Source organism: Bos taurus, chromosome 10, assembly GCF_002263795.3.
Source record: "Bos taurus isolate L1 Dominette 01449 registration number 42190680 breed Hereford chromosome 10, ARS-UCD2.0, whole genome shotgun sequence".
Classification (NCBI taxonomy): Eukaryota; Metazoa; Chordata; class Mammalia; order Artiodactyla; family Bovidae; genus Bos; species Bos taurus.
The window spans coordinates 38,167,782-38,189,069 of NC_037337.1; the positions used below are offsets into that span (position 1 = coordinate 38,167,782).

Consider the following 21,288-nt stretch of genomic DNA (forward strand, 5'->3'; position numbering starts at 1 on the left):
GGTCAGGACCGAGAGAGGGCGGGGCTCCCCCAGCGGCGTCCTGGGGGGGTCGCGGGGGGTGTGTCCTACCTGGGCCGCAGCGGTCGCAGGGATTTCGGAAGGAGGGCTCGGGTCCAGCTCAGAGCCGGGACCTGCAGCGGTCAACCCTCAGCAGGCGGGACGGCCGCCGCCTGCCCATCCCCCGCCGCCAACTGCGGCGGGACCGGAGCGCGGCTTCGAGGGCCGGCCGGCTGGGTAGTCCCCTCGGGTACCGTCCGCGATTACTGGCGGCGGCGGCGGCTGCTGCTGTTACTGCTGCTGCTGGCCGCCCCCAGCCGCTGTGCTTGTGCCAGCCTCTGCTCCTCCTCCTGCCGCCGCCGCCGCCGCCTGGTCCCCACCGCTCCCATCGCCGCTGCGGCGACTACTGCAGCGCCCGCTGACCCGACCCGACGTTATTCTCCCCCTTCGCAACCCAGCACAGCCTAGCCCACCTGCCCTGCCAGTGCGCACGCCCACCTCTCCGCCACAGGTGCTGATTGGAGAGCACGTCCCAAGCCCGCCAAGTCGGTTGGCTGGTCCCATTGCCTATCACGAAAGGGGCGGAGAGTCAGGCAAGGAGCGTCTCCGCCCCCCACCGGAGAATTGCCGCTATCTTCAGGTTTGCCTGAGAGGGCGAGTTACCGGGAAAGGAGCATCACAATGGCAGCGCGCGTGCGCGCGGGAATTCTGGTACTTGTAGTTCCAGCGGCAGCCGCAACTGCCCGCTCGTCCCGAGCAGCGAAGTAGGGCTTCTGAGACTGGTGGTTGGCGCATAGTGGCGTCGTCCTAGCTCAGCAGTTATCTTGGTTATAGACACAGAGTTATGACGCCAGGGTTGGTTTTTTCGGAGGAAGATCGGAAATGCTTTGTCACGATACGAATTTACACACGCCGAGGAGTTCGGTCGCGAAGGGCCCCAAATCTTGAGGCCCTGCCTTGCCACCTCCTCAGAAACCTCGGTGCCAGGATCTGGCAAATTGGCTCTGTCCCCAGAACAGCCTAACATGAAGCTATTCACCGGTGTGTACTGGGAACAGGCCTAAAAGTGTAAGGAAGAAAGGAGACCGAGACCGCCAGAAAGGAGTCAGCCTGGAGCCCGGCGTATCCTTACGGTTTTCACATTCATGAAGAATAAGATTTCACTCCCTTTTTGGGAAACACCCCCAGTGAAGGGTTTAATGAGCACCCCCCGTGAGGTGTCCAGTATGGGCTTCTTGGGGACACTGCGGGAGTCCCACTAAGACTTTAAAAGAAAAGCGAGAAGGGCGGAGCGAAGAGGGAGGCTGTGTGGGCTAATTTGTCTTTGGTGTATCAAGCTCTTTGGTAAAGAGGAAACCTTATGATAAAACCCCTCTGCCATCCTTACCCACCAATCTACAGAAGAAAAAGCTCAAAGAGGTTAACAGCTTTCCTAGAACTGTAAAACTAATTAGTGGAAGAACCAAACTCCAATCTCATAAACTCCCGTGTCCAGTGCTGTTTTTACTTAATAATCACAGTCATTCCTGGGAGTCTGAAATCCCATGGACTGAAAAGATTGTGATGAATTCTTAGCTTCATTTTACTTTAAATCTTTTTATTTCCTCAAGTGACCTTATGATTAAAGTTGATTAAGAATATAAAATGGTTAAATATGAATCCTATATTCAGTCTCATAACTATTATTGAATCCGTTTCTTGTTCAGGAAATGCCATAGCCTCTCGACATTCTTTGAAAAACAGCAGGCACTTCTGTCATGTCTAGATCCTTGGATAAAAAGCAGGACAAAATGTACATTAAAGGCAATTGATGATGCAGCTCTCTTGTTCTATTCAAACTTTAAGAAGTTGCCAAATTGTTTTCTTTCCACTGATTGAAACCACAAGTTGCTTTTTCCGTTACTTTGTCTCACAGAATATAGTTCACTTCAGGGTATTGTCAGGGCAAGTAATTTGAATTGGAAAGGATCAGTGTTTCTGTAAATAATTTTCTTTAATTTTAAAGATGTTTATAGGGGAAAACAAAGTCCAGATTCATTGAAATTATGGATAGCAGGATTTCAAATAGCTATTCTCCATTTGAAGAGAATATTTTTCACTCATTTTGCAAATATAGTGTGTCCTCTTCAAGCTACCCAGATATAATCTCTGCTATCATAGATAAGGGTTTTAGTGAATTTATTCATAGAACTATTGTTTATTTTGAATGAGTTAGTAGATACAGCTGGGTTCTCCAAACGTTGGAACGATGATTATTCTTCTGATATCTTATGACCAACTCTCATTTGCAAATCCATGAAGGATAAGAAAAATAGAAGTCTGTGAGAAAGCAGTCCAGCAGCTGTATCTAAAGAGTTGAAGAGGAAAAAAAAGGTGCAGTGTAAAGGGAAGTGCTGTATGATAAATTTCTTGAGAATAAGACAACAGTATATTTCAGAGTGGAGCTTCCCAGGTGGTGCAGTGGTAAAGAATCAACCTGCCAGTGCAGGAGACACAAGAGATGTGGGTTCGATCTCTGGGTCTGGAAGATCCCCTGGAGTAGGAAATGGCAACCTGCTCCAGTGTTCTTGCTTGGAGAATTCCATGGACCGAGGAGCCTGGCAGGCTACAGTCCAAGGGGTCGCAAGGAGCCAGACTCGACTGAGCACCAGCACTATGTAGCAGACTAGGAAGTATAACAATGAATATTATTATACTGAGAGTATATATTATAGTGAGAGCTAATGCCACAGGTATAGGAATTCCCAAGGAAAATGGCTTCCCAGGCCTCTTTTTTTTTCCTTGGTCTTTTCCATTTGAGAATGATTGGTATGTTCCAAGAGATATTTGTTTAGTTAGGATAAATGGCAAGGTAATATATTATTCAAGAGCTGGTACAAGAACTCAGGAATCTCCTTTTGAGATACATGTATCTCATATATATATTACAAAATAAATAAATGTGGTAGCCAGCCTCTAAGATGGCCCCCAATGATCAATGCCTCCTGGTATCTTTACCTTTGTATAGTCTCTCCCATGCGGAATTGGGCTGCCTCATTTAACCAATAGGGTTTTTCAGAAATTGTGTAAATTCCAGGTCTAGGTCATAAAATACTTTGCAACTTCCACTTTTTTTTTTTTTTTTTTTTTGCCACTTTATTTTTTTAATTGAAGGATTTTGCTTTATAGAATTTTATGGTTTCTGTCATACATCAACAAGAATCAGCCATAAGTACACCCATGTCCCCTCTATCCTGAACTTCCCTTCCCTCTCCTGCCCCATCCCACTCTTCTAGATTGTCACAGAGCCCCTGTTTGAGTTCCCTGAGGCATATGGCAAGTTCCCATTGGCTATCTATTTTACATGTGGAATTGTAAGTTTCCTTGTTACCCTCTCCATGGATCTCACTCTCTCCTTCCCTCCTTTCCCCTGGAGTCCATAGGTCTGTGCTCTATGTCTGTTTCCCCATTACTGCCCTGAAGATAAATTCATCAGTACCATCTTTCTAGATTCTATATATATGCATCAGTATATGGTATTTATATTTCTCTTTCTGACTTACTTTGCAACTTCCACTTTATGCTCTCTTGGATCATTCACTTAGAGGAAAGCCAGTGCTATAATATGAGGACTCTTAAGCAGCCACTTGGAGCAGCTCGCTATCTGGCAAGGAACTCAGGCATTACACCAATAATCAGCACCAATTTGCCAACCATCTTAGTGAACTGTTCTTGGAAACAGATACTCCAGACCCAGCCAAGCCTTCAGATGACGGCAGGCTTAGCTGGCCTTTTGATTACCCCACTGTGAGATACTTCAGCCAGAACCACTCAACTAAGCCACACCCAAAATCCAGAACCACAGAAAGGATGTGATACAATAAATGTTTGCTGTTGTTTTAAGCACTAAGTTTTGGAGGCAATTCACCATGCAGGTGGGTTCTTTACCACGAATGCTACCTGGGAAGCCCAACTAATATAGTAAGACTGACAAAAATATGGCAGAGAAGAACGACTCAAATCTAGAGATGTGTGCTCTGGATATCTGAGCCTGAAACAATGAGACTCTGATTCTAGGATTAGCCTTAGAGTGTATTCTAGGATAATGAGCAAAGTTCAGATTTATACTGAGTTCCCCACAGAACATAAAACCTCTTTCAACACAGCTTCTTTTCTCCTGCACAGAATAAATAACATACTTTATTCTTTACCTTTATTTGTGGCTTCCTCTACCCATATTTAAATATCCACTGATTTACTACTTGTTAAGCTTCCTCTAAATCTGAACAGGAAATAAGTCTAGTTATTTACAGTTTGTACAATACCACAGTGAACCAGTGTGCACTTCAAGGAAAAGAGACCACATACCTTTTGCTTTCCCACTCTCTTCTAAAATAAATCTCATATTGTATGCATGTATGCATGCTTAGTCGCTTAATTGTGTCCTACTCTTTGCAACCCTGTGGTCAGAGGTACACTAGGTTCCTCTGTCCATGGGATTCTTCAGGCAAGAATACTGAAGTGGGTTGCCATTCTCTTCTCCAAGGGATCTTCCTGACCCAGGATCGAACCCTGGTCTCCTGCATTGCAAGCGGATTCTTTACTGTCTGAGCCATCAGGGAAGCTCCTCATGTTGTATACCTGAAACTAGTAATATATGAATTATGTTTCAATTTTTTTAAATCTCATAATTGTACACTTTAAATGAGTAGATTGTATGGCATGTGAATTACAGTCATCTCTTGGTATTCCTGGAGAATTGGTTCCAGACCACCACTCCTCCTGTAGGGGATCCCTCCTGTAGGTCCTCCTTGCAGATACCCAAATCCAAGGATACTCAAGTCCTTTATATAAAATGGCATAGTAGGAACTAACAGTGTTGTAGATAAATTATATTTCAAACAAAATCATAGAGATCAGTTTGTGGTTACCAGAAGCAAGATGGTGGGGAGGGGAAAATGAAGGCAGTCAAAAAATACAAGCTTCCATTTATAAGATAAATAAGTTCTAGAGATGTAATGTACAACATGATAAATATAATTAACACTGCTTTTTAAAAATGTTTTTTGCTTTCTTGTCTTTTAGGCTGTGCATTATATATGAAAGTTGTTAAGGGGGTAAATCCTAAGAGTACCCATCACAAAGAAATTTTTTTTTTCTATTTTGTATCTATATGAGATGACGGGTGTTCATTAAACTTGTGATAATCCTTTCATGGTGTAAGTAAGCCAAATCATTATGCTGTGCACCTTAAACTTGTATAGTGCTGTGTGTCAATTATATTTCAATACAACTGGAAGAAGAAAAGCAAACAGCGTAGTACTTGCATATAACCCTCCCATATACTTTAAATCATCTCTAGATTAGTTATAATACCTAACAGAATATAAATACTCTTTGAACAGTAGTATGGCATGCAGAAAATTCCAATTTTGCTTTTGGAACTTTCTGAAATTTTCAACCCATGGTTGGTTGAATCCATATATGCAGCACCCAAGGATACAGAGGCCCAAGGCACTGACAGTGGATCTCAATAAAGCTGTTTTTAAAAACTCTCCATGGTCTTTTGAAATGTGAAGCTAGTAGTGGACTGGTGCTCAAGCATTTCCACAAACCAGCAAACAATCCTGTTTTCTAAATTCGCCGTCAATCTAACCAGTTACTATTTGAATGTTACTTAATCCACTAAACAAAAAATTTTAAAAGCCAATCAATGCCAACTGCTCTGCTATGCACTGGAAAAACACATATGAATAAACAGTCTTTGTCCTTAAGAGTTTCAGAGTGCATTAGCAAATATGCAAATCCTATTGCAATGCCCCGTAATAACTATTAGAGGTATATTATGTAGGCTACAAAGGTGCTCTGGAACAGGAGTCAGCAAACTATAGGCAGCAGGCCACATCTGGGAGGGTCCTCTGAGAGCTTGACCTCCTTAAGCCAATTTCAGCAGCATGCTCATTTTGACAGAAATACATTCACATTAAATACACTTCTTCAAGTGTTTGCATTTTTGAAAACTTCATCCTTTATTTTGCTGTGAGGGGTTATTTCTAATTAAAGAAATTTCAAAGAAAAAGGAACCAGTAAGAAAAAAATGGCAGGGGAGGGGACACAGGTAGGCAAAGTAATCTCAGTTTTGGATATATTAGTCTACTGTCTTTTAACCTGTTGGTGTTTGGTGTTTGGTGATCATTAAAATAGACCATAATATTAGGGAAGACTGACACTCATTGATTGAAATTAGTAAAGTTAGAAAAGAAACTAAAAGTTAATTTGCAATTACAAAAGTAATTCTAATCATAGTTATTTCTTGATCGACTTCCTATTTATGCCTAACTTTTATGGAATACAAAACAACAAACCACTAAATGTTAAAATCTAACTTTTTACAAATTGGGTCCTACTAGAACAGTAAATTCTCTACATTTTTGCTCAGTCTTTTAGGTTTTCACTTTGTTTCAAAGTCATCAATTAACAAAGCATCGTTCAGTTCAGTCGCTCAGTCGTGTCCGACTCTTTGCGACCCCATGAATCGCAGCACCCCAGGCCTCCCTGTCCATCACCAACTCCCGGAGTTCACTCAGACTCATGTCCATCGAGTTGGTCATGCTGTCCAGCCATCTCATCCTCTGTCCTCTTCTCCCCCTGCCCCTAATCTCTCCCAGCATCAGAGTCTTTTCCAATGAGTCAACTCTTCGCATGAGGTGGCCAAAGTATTGGAGTTTCAGTTTTAGCATCAGTCCTTCCAATGAACACCCAGGACTGGTTGGATCTCCTTGCAGTCCAAGGGACTCTCAAGAGTCTTCTCCAACACCACAGTTCAAAAGCATCATTTCTTTGGCACTCAGCTTTCTTCACAGTCCAACTCTCACATCCATACATGACCACTGGAAAAACCATAGCCTTGATTAGATGGACCTTTGTTGGCAAAGTAATGTCTCTGCTTTTGAATATGCTGTCTAGGTTGGTCATAACTTTCCTTCCAAGGAGTAAGCGTCTTTTAATTTCATGACTGCAATCGCCATCTGCAGTGATTTTGGAGCCCCCCAAAATAAAGTCAGCCACTGTTTCCACTGTTTCCCCATCTATTTCCCATGAAGTGATGGGGCCAGATGCCATGATCTTCGTTTTCTGAATGTCGAGCTTTAAGCCAACTTTTTCACTCTCCTCTTTCACTTTCATCAAGAGGATTTTTATTGGATACTCACAATTTTTAAATGAGAAAGTGGTGAGGTGATGTGATTCCTGATCTGTGTCTGCAACAGTCTGGAAAATGAGTGATTTTCAATCTAGTTCAGCGATTAGCAGCTCCAAAAGCTGAAAGGCTTTCTGTGATTTAAAGTAGAATAACTGACTGGCAATACTAATAGCGCACCCTAGTGGCCATAGTATTCCACTGCCAGCTGTATTGGAATAGAACAGGCTCTTCTATTTTGTCTTATTAATCAAAGCTGACTATCCAGTGGGTAGGGATTTATATAATTTTTAGAAATCAGATGATGATAAATATGATCTTTAAAAATATATTTCTTGTGGTTTTACTTGGATATTTAATGTTCTACAAAATAAATCTGCAGATGACAAGTGAAACGTCCAGAAATTTAGTGGGTAGTACATCAAGGTAAAAGCTGACTTAAAACACAACATTAAAAAACTAAGGTCATGGTATCTGGTCCCATCACTTCATGGCAAATAGAAGGGGAAAAAGTGGAAGCAGAGGCAAATTTTATTTTCCTGGGTGCCAAAATCACTGCAGATGGTGACTGCAGCCATGAAATTAAAACACATTTGCTCCTTGGAAGCAAAGCTATGACAGATTCAGACAGCATATTAAAAAACAGAGTCAACACTTTGCTGACAAAGGTCCACCTAGTCAAAGCTATAATTTTTCCAGTAGTCATGTATGGATTTGAGAGTTGGACCATAGAGAAGGCTGAGCACCAAAGAATTGATGCTTTTGAATTGTGGTGAAGAAGACTGAGAGTCTGTTGAAATCCAAGATCAAATGGGTCAATCCTAAGGAAATCAGTCCTGAATATTCATTGGAGGGATTGATGCTGAAGCTGAAACTCCAATACTTCAGCCACCTGATGGGAAGAGCTGACTGATGGAAAAGACCCTGATGCTGGGAAAGATCGAAGGCAAAAGGTGAAGGGGGCAGCAGAAGGTGAGATTGCTAGACAGCATCACCAACTAGACAGACATGAATTTGAGCAAACTCTGGGAGATGAGTGAAGGACAGGGGAGCCTGGCATGTTATAGTCCACGGGGTTGCAAAGAGTCAGACACAACATAGTGACTGGACAATGACAACAAGAGATAATTTACTTTTTTCAGTTCATCTATATTGTTTATCGAGGACCACATCAACTATTACAATTTAGCTAACTAGTTCCAGCAGCTGCCACAAACAACTTGTGACCGCCCCTGACTGAGGCTTGTTTGTAGGAAAATAAATTCCAGTAACTGATTTTGCATTCATTGAATTGCATTATTTTCATTTTATATTTTACACTGAGCCTGATAGGTTCATTTGTTTCAAGTCATTTTTGTTAACAGTTTGATAACATTTATTATAAAATTCTTTTTAGTGTGTTCTGGAGATGAATTTCCCCTAAAGGAAATGTCTATCCTCAAAATGACTTAATATGTGCATTTTTTAATTGATTGGCTTATTAAAATCACATTTGATTGCACTAAATGGAGACAGACATATTTTATCTTTTAAAAATCAATTATTCTCCATTTTGACTGCCACTCTCCTTCTTAGGAGAAGAAGAAATATCTACATTATTTCAGCTGAGGCTCCTAGCCGGTCTTCTTTCCAGTCTTCGCAGTGTCTTGTTTTTTCCACAGGGTAGCCAGAGAGCTCTTTCTAACTGCAAATCTGATCACATTATTTTTCATCTATGAAAACAATATTAGTGATTTCCTCATTGCCCTGAGTATCACTTACAAAGCTTTTTTATGATCAATTTTCACTCTTGTTATTAAGTAACCACACTCTATTCTCCCATCCATTTAGTAAAAGAAGAAATAAAGTATAAATACTGGACGAGAAAAGAAAAAATGTTTATTACCTACATAGTAAATATCAAATACATCTAAAGGAAAATATTAAAATTAATGATATTAAAAATGATACAAATTATTTATAAAACACATGGAACGCACTGAATCAGAAACCTTTATATGTTGCTGTGTTTCTAACAGGACGAATACTTAGAATTCGGGAATCAAGCAGTCACTCCAACTCACATCTTAAATGACTCCCTAGAGAATTCTGTGCTTTCTGTCCTTGCAATTCTGGGCTCTTCACAGGTAGATGTCTTGGTCCCCAACAGTGTTTCACTCTTGCCAGGGGACACAGCAAGGGTCCTTCTAAACTATAAACTATGGCTGTGGTCTTTTGGACTGCATGCAACTAGCAAGTGCGTAAAGGAGTTGCCATTTTGGCAGGGGCAGTTGACCTGGATGAGCAGAAGGTAGGGCAGCTCTTGGGTTAAGGAGAAGGAACACGTGTGGAATTTAGATGATCTACTTGGACACTTCTGGGTACTCCCTTGCCCAGTTGTGACTGAATGAATGGCTTAGTGCAACAACTTAAACCTTTTTTGCTCCCAAATCTCGGTATCTGCTTACTGTAGGACCTAACCAACACGCTGATTATGTTGTTTAGGTCTGCTATATTCTTCTTAATTCTTTGTCCACTTTATCTAGGATCGTGAGATGTTTGTTAAAGTCTCCTTTATTAATGTGTCTACTCATCCTTTTATATCCTGTAGTTTTGCTTTAGGAAAGTTGCTGTTCTACTACAAGATATCCTCAGCCTGCACAGTTCCCACATGCAAGATTTTCCAGTTACCATGTTTTAATTTATTAAAATTAGTCCTCAACAAAACGGTTCAAATTTCACTTATGATGGTATATAACTGAGTAATTTCATAAAGTACAAATTACATGGCTATTCAATCCACAAATCATTAAATAACAGATGTGTGTCAATGATCAGTGACCAATTCTGTAACTTCTTTCAGAGTTTGCTGGTGATTGGACATTACAAATCTGTTGTTCAGCTCAGTGATGGAAGGCAAAGCATATAGTTGTGTTGTCTCCTTGTCTCCCAGTAATAAATCCATTTGAAATTTTAAGAAAATGGACAACCAAAACAGGGAATGGCCAACAAAGATAAAAATGCAGCAAAGAGACGAAAGTGATAATGCTGGAAGTGAAATTCGAGTCAAATCTAGATGTTTTATAAGTTATACTGGAGTTATAGAAGTAGTAGTTAACTATGGAATTTGAGAGACTACTGCTACTTGAGAGATTGTGTGTCAGAAGCTAGTGAAGGCAAACTTCAAAATATATATATTTTATGTGGTTATGTGGTTAATATATATATGTGTGGTTATGACGAATGTTCTGGAAGGAACACCAAAAATCTTCACACTAAAGGAACTCTTGGAAGTATTTCACGGCTTTGGAACACAACAGGGTAAAACTCTGGAAGCTGATCCAAACTTAGAAATGTGACAATTTGCCAATGCCTAGAAAAGATGCTCACTTTGTATCATCATAAGTTATACAAAGAGAAGGCAGGCATGCTTGTTATTTTCTTGTAAGTTTTAGAAAAAAACACTTTAATTTTCAATGTTTCTAATGTTATAAACTACATTGCACTACATAAATATTATTTTTACTATTTTCATTTCCCAATACTTTTACTATTGACAGTTAAGAGTTTGTTTTGACCAAAAAATTTTAAGGCCATAGAACAACTGTACCTTTCCCATTGATTACTAAGATTGCTTTCTATGGTTCCAGCTTACATGACCATATATGCAGTAATTCATTACTGTACAAAGTAAGGACTGCCTGTATTTGGTCCCAATTCTCCACATCCTCACCAACACATTATCTGTCTTTATCTTTAAAAGACAGCCATTCTTGTGGGTATGTAGCAATACTTCATTGTGATTTTGATTTGCGTTTCCCTAATGACTTGGTGATGGACAGGGAGGCCTGGCGTGCTGCGGTTCATTGGGTCACAAAGAGTTGGACATGACTGAGCGACTGAACTGAATGACTAATGCACCTTTTTTCATGAACTTATTGGCAATTTACATGTACATCTTCTTTGGGGAGAAAAATCTATTCAAATCTTTTGCCCATTTTAAAATTAGGTTCATCTCTTTAATGTTCATCTGACTCTGTTAGCTCATCCAATTTTTTAAAAAATAGGTGAGCTTTGTCTTAGTGACTCGGAGGTAGTCAGCGGCTTCAGAATGAAGCTGAACATCTCTTTCCCTGCCACTGGCTGCCAGAAACTCATTGAAATGGATGATGAATTAAAACTTCGTACCTCTTATGAGAAGCATGTTGCCACAGAAGTTGCTGCTCACACTCTGGGTGAAGAATGGAAGGGTTATACATGGGCCAAATCAGTGGTGGGAATGACAAACAGGGTTTCTCCATGAAGCAGGGTGTCTTGACCCATGGCTGAGTCCACCTGCTACTAAGTTAGGGACATTCCTATTATAGGCCAAGGAGGACTAGAGAAAGAAAGCACAAATCTGTATGAAGTTGCATTGTGGAAGCCAATCTGAGTGTTCTCAATCTGGTCATCGTGAAAAAAGGGACAAGGATATTCCTGGACTCACTGATGTTACTGTGCCTCACTGCCTGGGGCCAAAGAAGCTAGTGGAATCTGCAAACTTTTCAGTCTCTCCAAAGAAGATGATGTCTGTCAGTATGTGTTGAGAAAGCCCCTAAACAAAGAAGGTAAAATTATTTACTGATAAAGAGTATATGGTCAAAAAGTTTGGAGACAATTACACAAAATGCCTATGTGTTTTAAAGAGTTTGTCGGGGCTGACAAATATAACTTTTAGCTAGAGCTCCATTCTAGGTATAGTTTTTTATACTTCAAACCCAAATCCCCAAACATGAGAAGTCCCTTTCTTTCTTTTTAAATATACACATATAAGATATTTTATTTCAAAAAGCACAGAACATTATACAAGTTTTAAATTTACATTTTGCAATAAAAGATATCAATATATGCATTATTTGTATAACTTCATCATGGATGGAATTTGAATCAGTGGTATAAACAAGTTGCAGTCACTAAATATAGATGATCATCACAGTGAACCAAAATTCATAGTTGTTACGAAATGACAAATGACCACTAAAGGGTGACCTCACAGCCCATACACCAACATAATAAATTAATTATACAGATATATGTTCTTCTTCACTGCATCATTAAAATTCCTGCCAGCCCCTCACCAAACATTAGAAAAACGCAGTCTTGGAGCCAATCTGTTGAACCAGTTCCTCCACATAATACACTATAGAAAATAAAGTGACTTTTTGCTCATTTTTAAAGTTCATAAGCTTTTAAATTGTTTACAATGATGAAGGCAGACAACGAGGATATTTGAACATAATTAGAAATCCCTTGGGCTGGGGGCAGCACTGAGAACATAAGTTCATCTACAGTGCAAAAATCTGAGTCAACCTCAGGAAATGGAACTCAACAGGAAATGGGTTCTTTGGCAGTAAAGATCTGACTGGCCACTGTAGGATAGTCCCTCTGGCAGCTTGAGAGCCTAACTCTAGGATTTATGAAGTGGATAGGAAAAGGCTAGAAATGAAAAAGCAATTTATCTTTGCTAAACTGGGGCCAACTGATTAGGGCAGAAGTGAGCATCTTCTGTTTCCCAAGCAAATGGCTCAAACCTTTCCAGACAATCCATCCAACAAATTATATAAGAAATAAAGGGAAATGTAATCATTTAATCATACTGGTAAATTTGACAAACTGAATATTGAAATTTCTAATCCTCACCCACCACTAGTTAATAAATTGTTCACTAGAGTTATATCTATTAATATTTCCTGATATTTTCTGAATGATAATTATTCAAGTAGAAAATCATGATTGTGATTCTGATACTTGTTCATACCAATCCCTTATTGAAAAATCCAGACTTTCTTATGCTACATAAAGATACCAAAAAACCTAACCCCAAATGTGTATCATCAATTTGCAAATACATTTTTACTTGCTTGCTTTTGCTGAGCAAAAAGAAGGTAGGAAAACATCTAAATACATATGACCATGGTCACCAAAGGCAAAATAAGATAGTCTTTGAATGCATCTTTCAAACTTCTAACTTTATCCCAGAGACAACAGAAGCTAAAATATAAGATCTCAATTTCTCTTCTGCCTTCTGTTTTATATTCCAAGTTCTTGATATAAAAAGTTAAAGCCAAGAAGTCTATGCACAGATTCAGGAGAGCTCTGTTATTTATAAACAAGATGGCTCAACCACAGCATGTTATATATAACAGGACACAGACCACTGATCACATGGCTTTTTTGGTTGGTTGTATGCATCATCTACCCAGAGTTTATGAAAAGTTTGCACACAGATAACAAATGAAGGATCTGTCTTACAAAGACATTAGAAGGTTACAGAACAGGCTTAAATCTGATTGTTCTAATTTATATCCAATGCTCCACTCATTGGGGGAATTTTTTTACCCTCTATAGATAGTTTAAACAGAACTGCAATAGGTTTCTGAATTAAATACAGTGGTGCCACAATCAAGAGATAAGTGAACTCATTTTAGAAACTTGCCTTTGTAAAATGAAAGTATAATTTCAAAACCCAACAAAGCTAATCCTCACCATCAGAGGTGAGGATTGCAGGCTTTGTCACATCAGGGATAAATAATGAATACACTATCCTAACTCTTCTTGAGGTCTACAGAAACTTGACCTCAAGGAAAGAAAGCATTTCCATACCAGCAGAAATTTGCCGTAGAAATGGAAACTCCATAGAGAAATTTAATTTTTGGCTGAAACAGTAAGTGTAACATGAGGGGCATTTCCTTAAGAGAGACATATTAATAAAAGGTTTACTTTTTAGAAAACTTTCTCAACTGAAGTATACCACATGGTTTCTGAATTCCTCTTTAGCTGCAAGGGAGACTATCACATATCATTAAAATCTTGTCTGTGATCCATTAGCTAAACCAAATTTTGGGGGAAAAACCAAATTGTAGAAGAGTTAATATATAAGAATGCTCGCCAACTGCTTGATGTGACTTCACTTTTCAGATGGATGGAGTGAAATGGGACAGATGATGAAGGGAAATGAGTTTTCTGGAACTATTAGCAGAATCAGACACTTGGGGTGAAGAAGCAATTCTTTAGTGTTCTGGAACATAAACCAGATTAATCTATGTTGTTTTTTTTTTTTTCCCTTTTAAACATGTTTGCTAATTGAAAGAAATACTCCATTAAGGAATATTTTATTGACGTATGTGAATCTGGACATGGAGCAAAAGACCCTCTAACCCTTCCAGCTTTCAGCAAGGTCTCCATAATTTTGAATCAGTCTTCATTCCTGTCTTTATTCGTGATTGTTCCCAGGTGGAGGTGGAGCTCACAGTAACTGCCAGTTGAATCCAAATAACATCTGATTAGTTTCCTGGCTCCTGGCAATCTCTTCTATGATGCAGTGCTGTTGCCACACCAAATGGAGTTTCCGATACCGCTCACGAGATAAATGAAGGGGGTTGCCCCTCCTTTAGGAGAAAATAACAAAACATGTAAGTTTGAATCAAGTAATTGTAATATCTTTATTGTTTAAATTATACTGAACGTGTGAGATACTCTTGGAACTGGTGGAATCACCAGGACAAGGTTTTAAAAAGTATATTTTCCATTCAACACTGATCACTATGACCTGGATCAGTCACTTGGCTAATGAAGCAGACACCTACTCCTTGATTCAGAAAAATAGGTCAAGTATACCAGGTGACTAGTGGTAAAGAATCTGCCTGCAATGCAGGAGATTCAGGTTTGATCCCTGGGTCAGGAAGATCCCCTGGAATAGAAAATGGAAACCCAGTCCAATAGTCTTGCCTGGAGAATCCCATGGACAGAGGAGCCTGGCGAGCTACAGTCCATGGGGTCACAAAGAGTTGGATATGACTGAGCACGTATGCATTGTGCTGCTGCTGCTGCTGCTAAGTCGCTTCAATCGTGTCTGACTCTGTGTGACCCCATAGACCGCAGCCCACCAGGCTCCCCTGTCCCTGGGATTCTCCAGGCAAGAACACTGGAGTGGGTTGCCATTTCCTTCTCCAATGCATGACAGTGAAAAGTGAAAGGGAAGTTGCTCAGTCGTGTCCAACTCTTAGCAACCCCATGGACTGCAGCCCACCAGGCTCCTCTATCCATGGGATTTTCCAATAAAGAGTACTGGAGTGGGGTGCCACTGCCTTCTCCAATGCATTGTGCTAGGAAAGACCAAATACATTTGGGTTTCCCTGGTGGTTTAGATGGTAAAGAATCTGCCTGCAATGCAGGAGACCTGGGTTTGGTCCCTGGGTTGAGGATATCCCCTGGAGAAAGGCATGGCTACCCGCTCCAGTATTCTTGCCTAGAAAATTCCAGGGACAGAGGAGCCTGGCGGGCTACAGTTCACTGGGTCACAAAGAATTGTACACTACTGAGTGACTAACACTTTCACTTTCACATACCATGGGCATTATGGGACCTCATTTAAGTCACCAGAAAGGTTTATAACTTGACGCAGTTCTATTCAATTTTGAGTTGCTAGCCTAAGTAGGTCTTTAATGGCTTTTTGGCCTCATCCAGTTTATTCAGTTTTGATTTCTGAACTTATAATGGTTGACATTAGGTGTGAGGTGTCACACTAAGCCCTCAAATTATATGCTGTTCCTCAGAAATATTTGGTTGTTATGTCTTTCTGACACAACAAACTTGCTGGTGATTAGCAAGTATTTAAATAAAAGTACTCCACACCAATTCTAAAGTCACACAGTTTGTAACACTGTATAACAACTAGTCCAAAATGACCGAAGTTTGGTTATTGCCAATGATGGAAAACTGTGAGATTCTCAGCCTTGAGGCACTCACATGTCTCATCTGGTTGAGTTCTTTCATATCACGTAACTAATTTAAAAATTCTGCTTCTTCACACCTTCCTGGAACAACTCAGACCTATCTGCAATCATAAACTACTTTCACCACCCAGCGTTTTTCTTCCTGAATCCAAAGACCTTCTCTATACAGGTTAAAAGCTGTTACAATAAAAACAATTTCCTGTATGAACAAAGAAATTCCAAACCTCATTTAATAAGCCAATTCATATTGAGTAATACACTTCAAAAGAACAAACTTTCAGTTAAACAAAGAGAGATAGTTTACGGTAAGGGGATCTAACCTTTATCTAGATGTACTTTTTTTTCCTCATACCCATGGGTGGTACTCCAGTTGTTAACATCCGTGAAGGATATAGAAAATTTCAGGATTCTAAGTATTTTTGCTAATGTTTGGGAGCAAAGGGGGCTGACATAGCTGACTAATAAAAAGTTTCAAGTATGGCAATGGAAACTATGAATATCCATTTTAAACCAAGCTCCCTCACTGGACACCACAGATTTTTTTCCTTTTATTTATCAACTTAAACCTTTTAAGTAATTCTAAAGAAAGGCTGATTAAAAATAGTAGAGGTTTCAAATTTTAGGATGACTTGGGTCTAAATATTTTGGAGAAGTTATTACCCCCAATTTGTTTTCTGTGTTTTTTTTGAGGCCTCCATGTGGCATACAGGATCTTAGTTCCCCGAGCAGGGATCAAACCTGTGTCCCCTGTAGTGGAAGTGGGGAGTCTTAGCCACTGGACCACCAGGGAAGACCCTACCCTCAAATTTTGGAGAAGCACAAAGTTGTTGAAAATTATTAGTTACATTTAGGATAGCATCATATTTAACATTTTCAACTTATAGCTATTTAAAATATCTCTCAATACGTAACACTAGCTTTTGTGTTTAAAGACCTGCTACCATCCACGTACAATAATTTGAGTAAAATTTAAAAAAACTTACTTCAGGCCAGGATCTGTTTCTCCATATTCATCTAAATAAGGGGCTGGATAGGCACAGCCTCTGGCTTTACCTTCAACCAGGACCACTCTACACTCTCTGATTCTGAAGGACGAAACAAATGACAGGAATATTAGGAAGTGCATGTATGCAAATGACAGGCACTGCATCAAGCTAATCTAGAAATGGCCATGGGTGTCTTGTTAGGAATTCAGTATAAAGATAATATAAACATAGACAAGTAGACTAAACTGTGTTTTGTCTAAATAAAAGAAAATGAACATTGCTATTTTTGTTGACGCTATGGGAAAGGATCCATGGATTTAGGGAAATGGGGTCAGCCAGTAGTACTGGCTAAATATACTGAAGAGAGGAAGGAGGCGGTCCTGTTTGAACCATAGGTACCCTGGAAAATAGTGGCTAGGGTTGTTTCTGCCCTCTTTCCTGACCTATGACCTGGAGGTGGGGGAGGGAACTTAACCAAAGAACAGAACCACATCTCCTAGTCTGATAACCCTGGGCCAGAAAGAAGGTCATCTATGGAAGTGTCATGCCTTTTCTGGTTAGAGCCAGCCTCTAAGAGTACACATTATAAAGAACCACTGCAATCTTGAAGATACCTGGGACTCTTAGAGCAGAGAAATGGAAAAATAAAAAATAATGTTTGTGTAGGGGTAAGTTCTCTACAGAGAAATGATTAAAATAAACGGTTGGAATAGGTAGTAGGTGACTTGCTGTAGATTCCCTAAAAGAAAATAGATGTTTGAACTTGGCTTCCATGCCCTTATTCCCCTTGTTCCAACAGATGCTGAGAAGCAGTGATTACATATTCCCCAGTGTGCGAGATGTTTGGGTTTATGTAAACAGAAACTATATTACATGGAGAGAATGGAGAGAAAAAGCACACGCCATCGACTTTGAATTCTCTCTCTCTCAGGAACTTGCACTCTTCTTTCATAGATACGAGAGATTACTCGTCTGTTCTCAGTCATTTGCTAACATACCAGGGGAAACAATGGTTGACTGACAGAGGAAAGTGAAGAAAATTAAAACGTTCAAAGAACAATATAAAGTAACAATTACATGTCCTTTGAAAATGTAAGTTTTAAGACTCTGAACTCTTTCATTCTACCTGAGTTTTACACTATAGCAGAATAATCAATATAAAGTTTCATATTTAAGGTTTTCCACAAATAATAAAAATGTGAATAGATTCCTATTTTTTAACTACTAATTTTTAAAACTATTTCAACTGCATGTGAATAACAAGTCTATGCTCAAACTTCTGACAGATCATATCCTATCAACATACTGTCCTGCCATAATGGCCTCTAGACTTGACTCAAATTCCCTAAGTTAATTATGAAGCATCCTACTTACTTTAGGAAAATGCAGACTCCAGCACCACAGTGAAGTGCATGAAAAATGCAAGCTCCCACCTCTTCCCCATTCACCATTTCTTGGCAGCAAATGTTCTGAGAACATAGTATGGCTCCGCAGAAAAGACAGAGGACAGGGTGCTTTCGCTCGTCATCTGCAGACCGTGGGCACCTCAAAAGGGAAGAAACCATTTAATATGATGGAGAAACAATAAAAGCAAGATAATCAGTTAGCAATGAATATATAATATTTAGCAGTGTTTTAGATGTATTAGTGTTTTCAGCACTTGCAGCTTTGCAGTGAAGCAAGCTCTAAAAGACAAGGAAACATTTAATTAGATGATTCTTCTTTTAATATTTCTCCTTAAGACAACAAAAAGTCTTCTGATTAATCCATAGTAAGAAACTTTATTTTTGAATATGCAGGGTTCTGGTGATTTCCCATAGAGTCTGGCAATTAAATATGCCTTGAGATTGAGATGCATTTAGAGAATTGAGTCTTCATTTGACATGACTGATTTATAGCCAATTTCCCCCTGCTGGATTGGTTCAGTCAAGTTTGTGTCCATAATGTTGGTGCAATATGACTTTGAAGGTATATAACTGTGGCAGTTGTTTTAACCACAATTTTTAGTAAGGATTTGAACACATTTCCCCCACTTTTTTGGAGTATTAAGATCTTTAGGCTTGAAAAGGGGAGACTGTAGTCTTTGAGTTGAGGCACCTTCCGACCCAGAAACACAGTCAAGTCTTCCGAAGGAAAAAGTAACAAAGTTGACTTGCTTGAACTAAGTAAGTAGTACTATGAGATTTGGCCATTTAACACAGTGGTATGCCAGATCTTTGCTATAAATGACCCCTAAGGGGTGTATCACTCTATATTAAAGTGATAATTGCTATCTCTGAAAGGGAGCGTTTTATATTCTTATCTGCTATATAATGGATATAAAGCAAACATCAATTTGCACAGCAAAAAATAAAGGCAACCCCAGGAGAGATCTAGTGATGCCCACAGTTGGGTTAGAATAAAGAGCACCAACACAAATTTTCATTAGGGTATTTACAATTTATTCTCTGAAGTCCAGTGTCTTAGGCAAGATAAGAAAACCACCATTGTCTATACAGGAGCAGAGGGACTCTGTGCACAGGTATTCCATTCCTGTCTCCTACAGATGTGGGGATTAGTTTCACTTCCAGGATGTTGCTCTTTTTGGATAAAGCCAGCATTTTCTTTCACATTTAGCACAGAATGGCTGAACTCCATCCTAGAGAGTAAAATGGGGATGATGCCTAAGACACAGTCACTGAGTGGCCACACTTCTACCTAGAAATGATTCAGTTTTAATGAAAACTGGCAGTAAAAATAAAACTGGAAGACAGCATAATATTTATTTTCATTTTTACTTGAAACCAATAATATCTAATATCACCCAAGAGAATCTTCACTTGGATTAATGATTAACATTCTTCTCAGATCTTCCTAAGAGACAACTGCCTGACACTCTTGAATGAAGCCAACATCTATTCACTGGACCTCTGTGGTACCAATGCAGCCCTAAGATTAGGACAATCACTGAATTTGGATCTGGATGCAATCTTTGAAATCATCCAGCTAATTTTTCAAGGGCTGAGAGGTAAGTGATACAACCACTTCTTTAGTTGGCTGACCTTAGTCTGCATGAGACAAGCAGCAAGGAAGCTGATATTGAAGTAAATTCTAACTGGGAGTAGAGGCTGAGCAATGGGCTGCCCAAGCTCCTTCTGGGCCAGTTATATCCCCTGGCTTTGTGACTCAAAGCAATAGTATAACTAAGTAAGACAATTTCGTTAGTCATCCTGTAGGGCTGTGATTCTCAGAGCAGGCCAAAGAAGGGCTCTTCAAGCCCTTAAGATGACCCTAAAATGCAATCTCTCCCTTTGGTTCCTTCAAGTGACAGCAAGTTATTTAACATATAACTAAAGACTACTAATAAGTCACCTTACAGATAGAGGCAGTTACCTGGAATTACTAATTGGTATCCTTAAATTTGAGAATTATTTATGTTTAGTGAGAGACCTGATTAGGTTTACAAAGAAGTTTAGTTGTTGCACAATGCTTGGGAATATTATAAAACACCCAACTGAGCTTTGGAATTTCTGCAATTTGGGGAAAGGATGCTTTGTTAATGGTACATTATCAACTGAGTCTTGAACAGGCTTTGATTTTCAGGCTACTGAGATTCTTGCCTTTTAATTGTAAGTTACTACTAGTTTCATGTCTGATTTGCTATGGGTGTTGTGTGTAATGCCACTGGAGCATCAAGGATACATAACGGCATCAATAGTAACTTTGGCTCATTATTTTCAAGATGATGCACTATGATTCCAATATGAAATATTCAGACACCAATGGCTAAAGTAGATATGAATTTGATTTCTCCATTCAGTGACATTTCACTGGTGGTGTGCTGTTCTTTGGAGAAGGCAATGGAAACCCACTCCAGGACTCTTGCCTGGAAAATCACATGGACGAGGAGCCTGGTGGGCTGCAGTCCATGGAGTCACTAAGAGTTGGACACAACTGAGTGACTTCACTTTCACTTTTCACTTTCATGCATTGGAGAAGGAAATGGCAACCCACTCCCGTGTTCTTGCCTGGAGAATCCCAGGGACAGGGGAGCCTGGTGGGCTGCTGTCTATGGGGTCACACAGAGTCGGACACGACTGAAGCAACTTAGCAGCAGCAGCTGTTCTTCATCTTATGCTAGTCAAATAACTTGCATCATATTAAAGATGGTAATTGCAAAATGAAAATTACTGTTACCTTTATAGAACATAATTTTATTATATAGAAATACGGGTTTAAGCTCATGATTTTCTCTTATAGAAGTAACAGGTAATTCACATATGGTATTAGCAATGACTATAATGTAACTTGTTTATACTGCTTCTCACTAGTCTTTATCAGACAGTATTTTTTTGATTTGGAAGTGATCAGTGAAAGGGAAGAAGATAAAAGGAAG

The 21,288-nt window shown here is 39.6% G+C and overlaps 2 protein-coding genes, 1 long non-coding RNA gene and 1 pseudogene across 9 annotated transcripts in view; 2 read left to right on the forward strand and 2 right to left on the reverse strand.

The window, feature by feature from the left end:
• TTBK2 (tau tubulin kinase 2) overlaps positions 1 to 594 on the reverse strand; it is a 135,026-nt gene extending 134,432 nt beyond the window's left edge. For 4 of the 5 annotated variants that reach the window (XM_010809200.4, XM_024997793.2, XM_010809199.4 and 1 more), the window contains exon 1: positions 70 to 463. The gene's annotated coding sequence lies outside the window, so the exon portion shown is untranslated. Of the gene's footprint in view, positions 1 to 69; positions 464 to 495 lie in introns of those variants that run through there. The other variant, XM_059890614.1, reaches the window with a different exon arrangement.
• Positions 595 to 5,711: 5,117 nt separating this feature from the next.
• Positions 5,712 to 12,181, forward strand: LOC132346296 (small ribosomal subunit protein eS6-like; annotated as a pseudogene). Its single transcript, XR_009496085.1, has one exon. The product of XR_009496085.1 is annotated as a small ribosomal subunit protein eS6-like (transcript).
• Positions 12,182 to 13,710: 1,529 nt separating this feature from the next.
• Positions 13,711 to 21,288, reverse strand: part of UBR1 (ubiquitin protein ligase E3 component n-recognin 1) — a 152,265-nt gene continuing 144,687 nt past the window's right edge. The window contains exons 45-47 of one of the 2 annotated variants that reach the window (NM_001205897.1): positions 18,288 to 18,458; positions 16,911 to 17,012; positions 13,711 to 14,580 (exon numbers count right to left, since the gene is read on the reverse strand). In NM_001205897.1, the coding sequence (NP_001192826.1) occupies positions 14,439 to 14,580; positions 16,911 to 17,012; positions 18,288 to 18,458 (415 nt within the window). In that variant the 3' untranslated portion in view covers positions 13,711 to 14,438. The remainder of the gene's footprint in view (positions 14,581 to 16,910; positions 17,013 to 18,287; positions 18,459 to 21,288) is intronic. The other variant, XM_059890429.1, reaches the window with a different exon arrangement.
• LOC132346298 (uncharacterized) overlaps positions 14,519 to 21,288 on the forward strand; it is a 34,074-nt gene continuing 27,304 nt past the window's right edge. Inside the window, exons 1-3 of the long non-coding RNA XR_009496086.1 lie at positions 14,519 to 14,604; positions 17,713 to 18,005; positions 19,761 to 19,920. This is a non-coding gene — a long non-coding RNA (uncharacterized lncRNA). The remainder of the gene's footprint in view (positions 14,605 to 17,712; positions 18,006 to 19,760; positions 19,921 to 21,288) is intronic.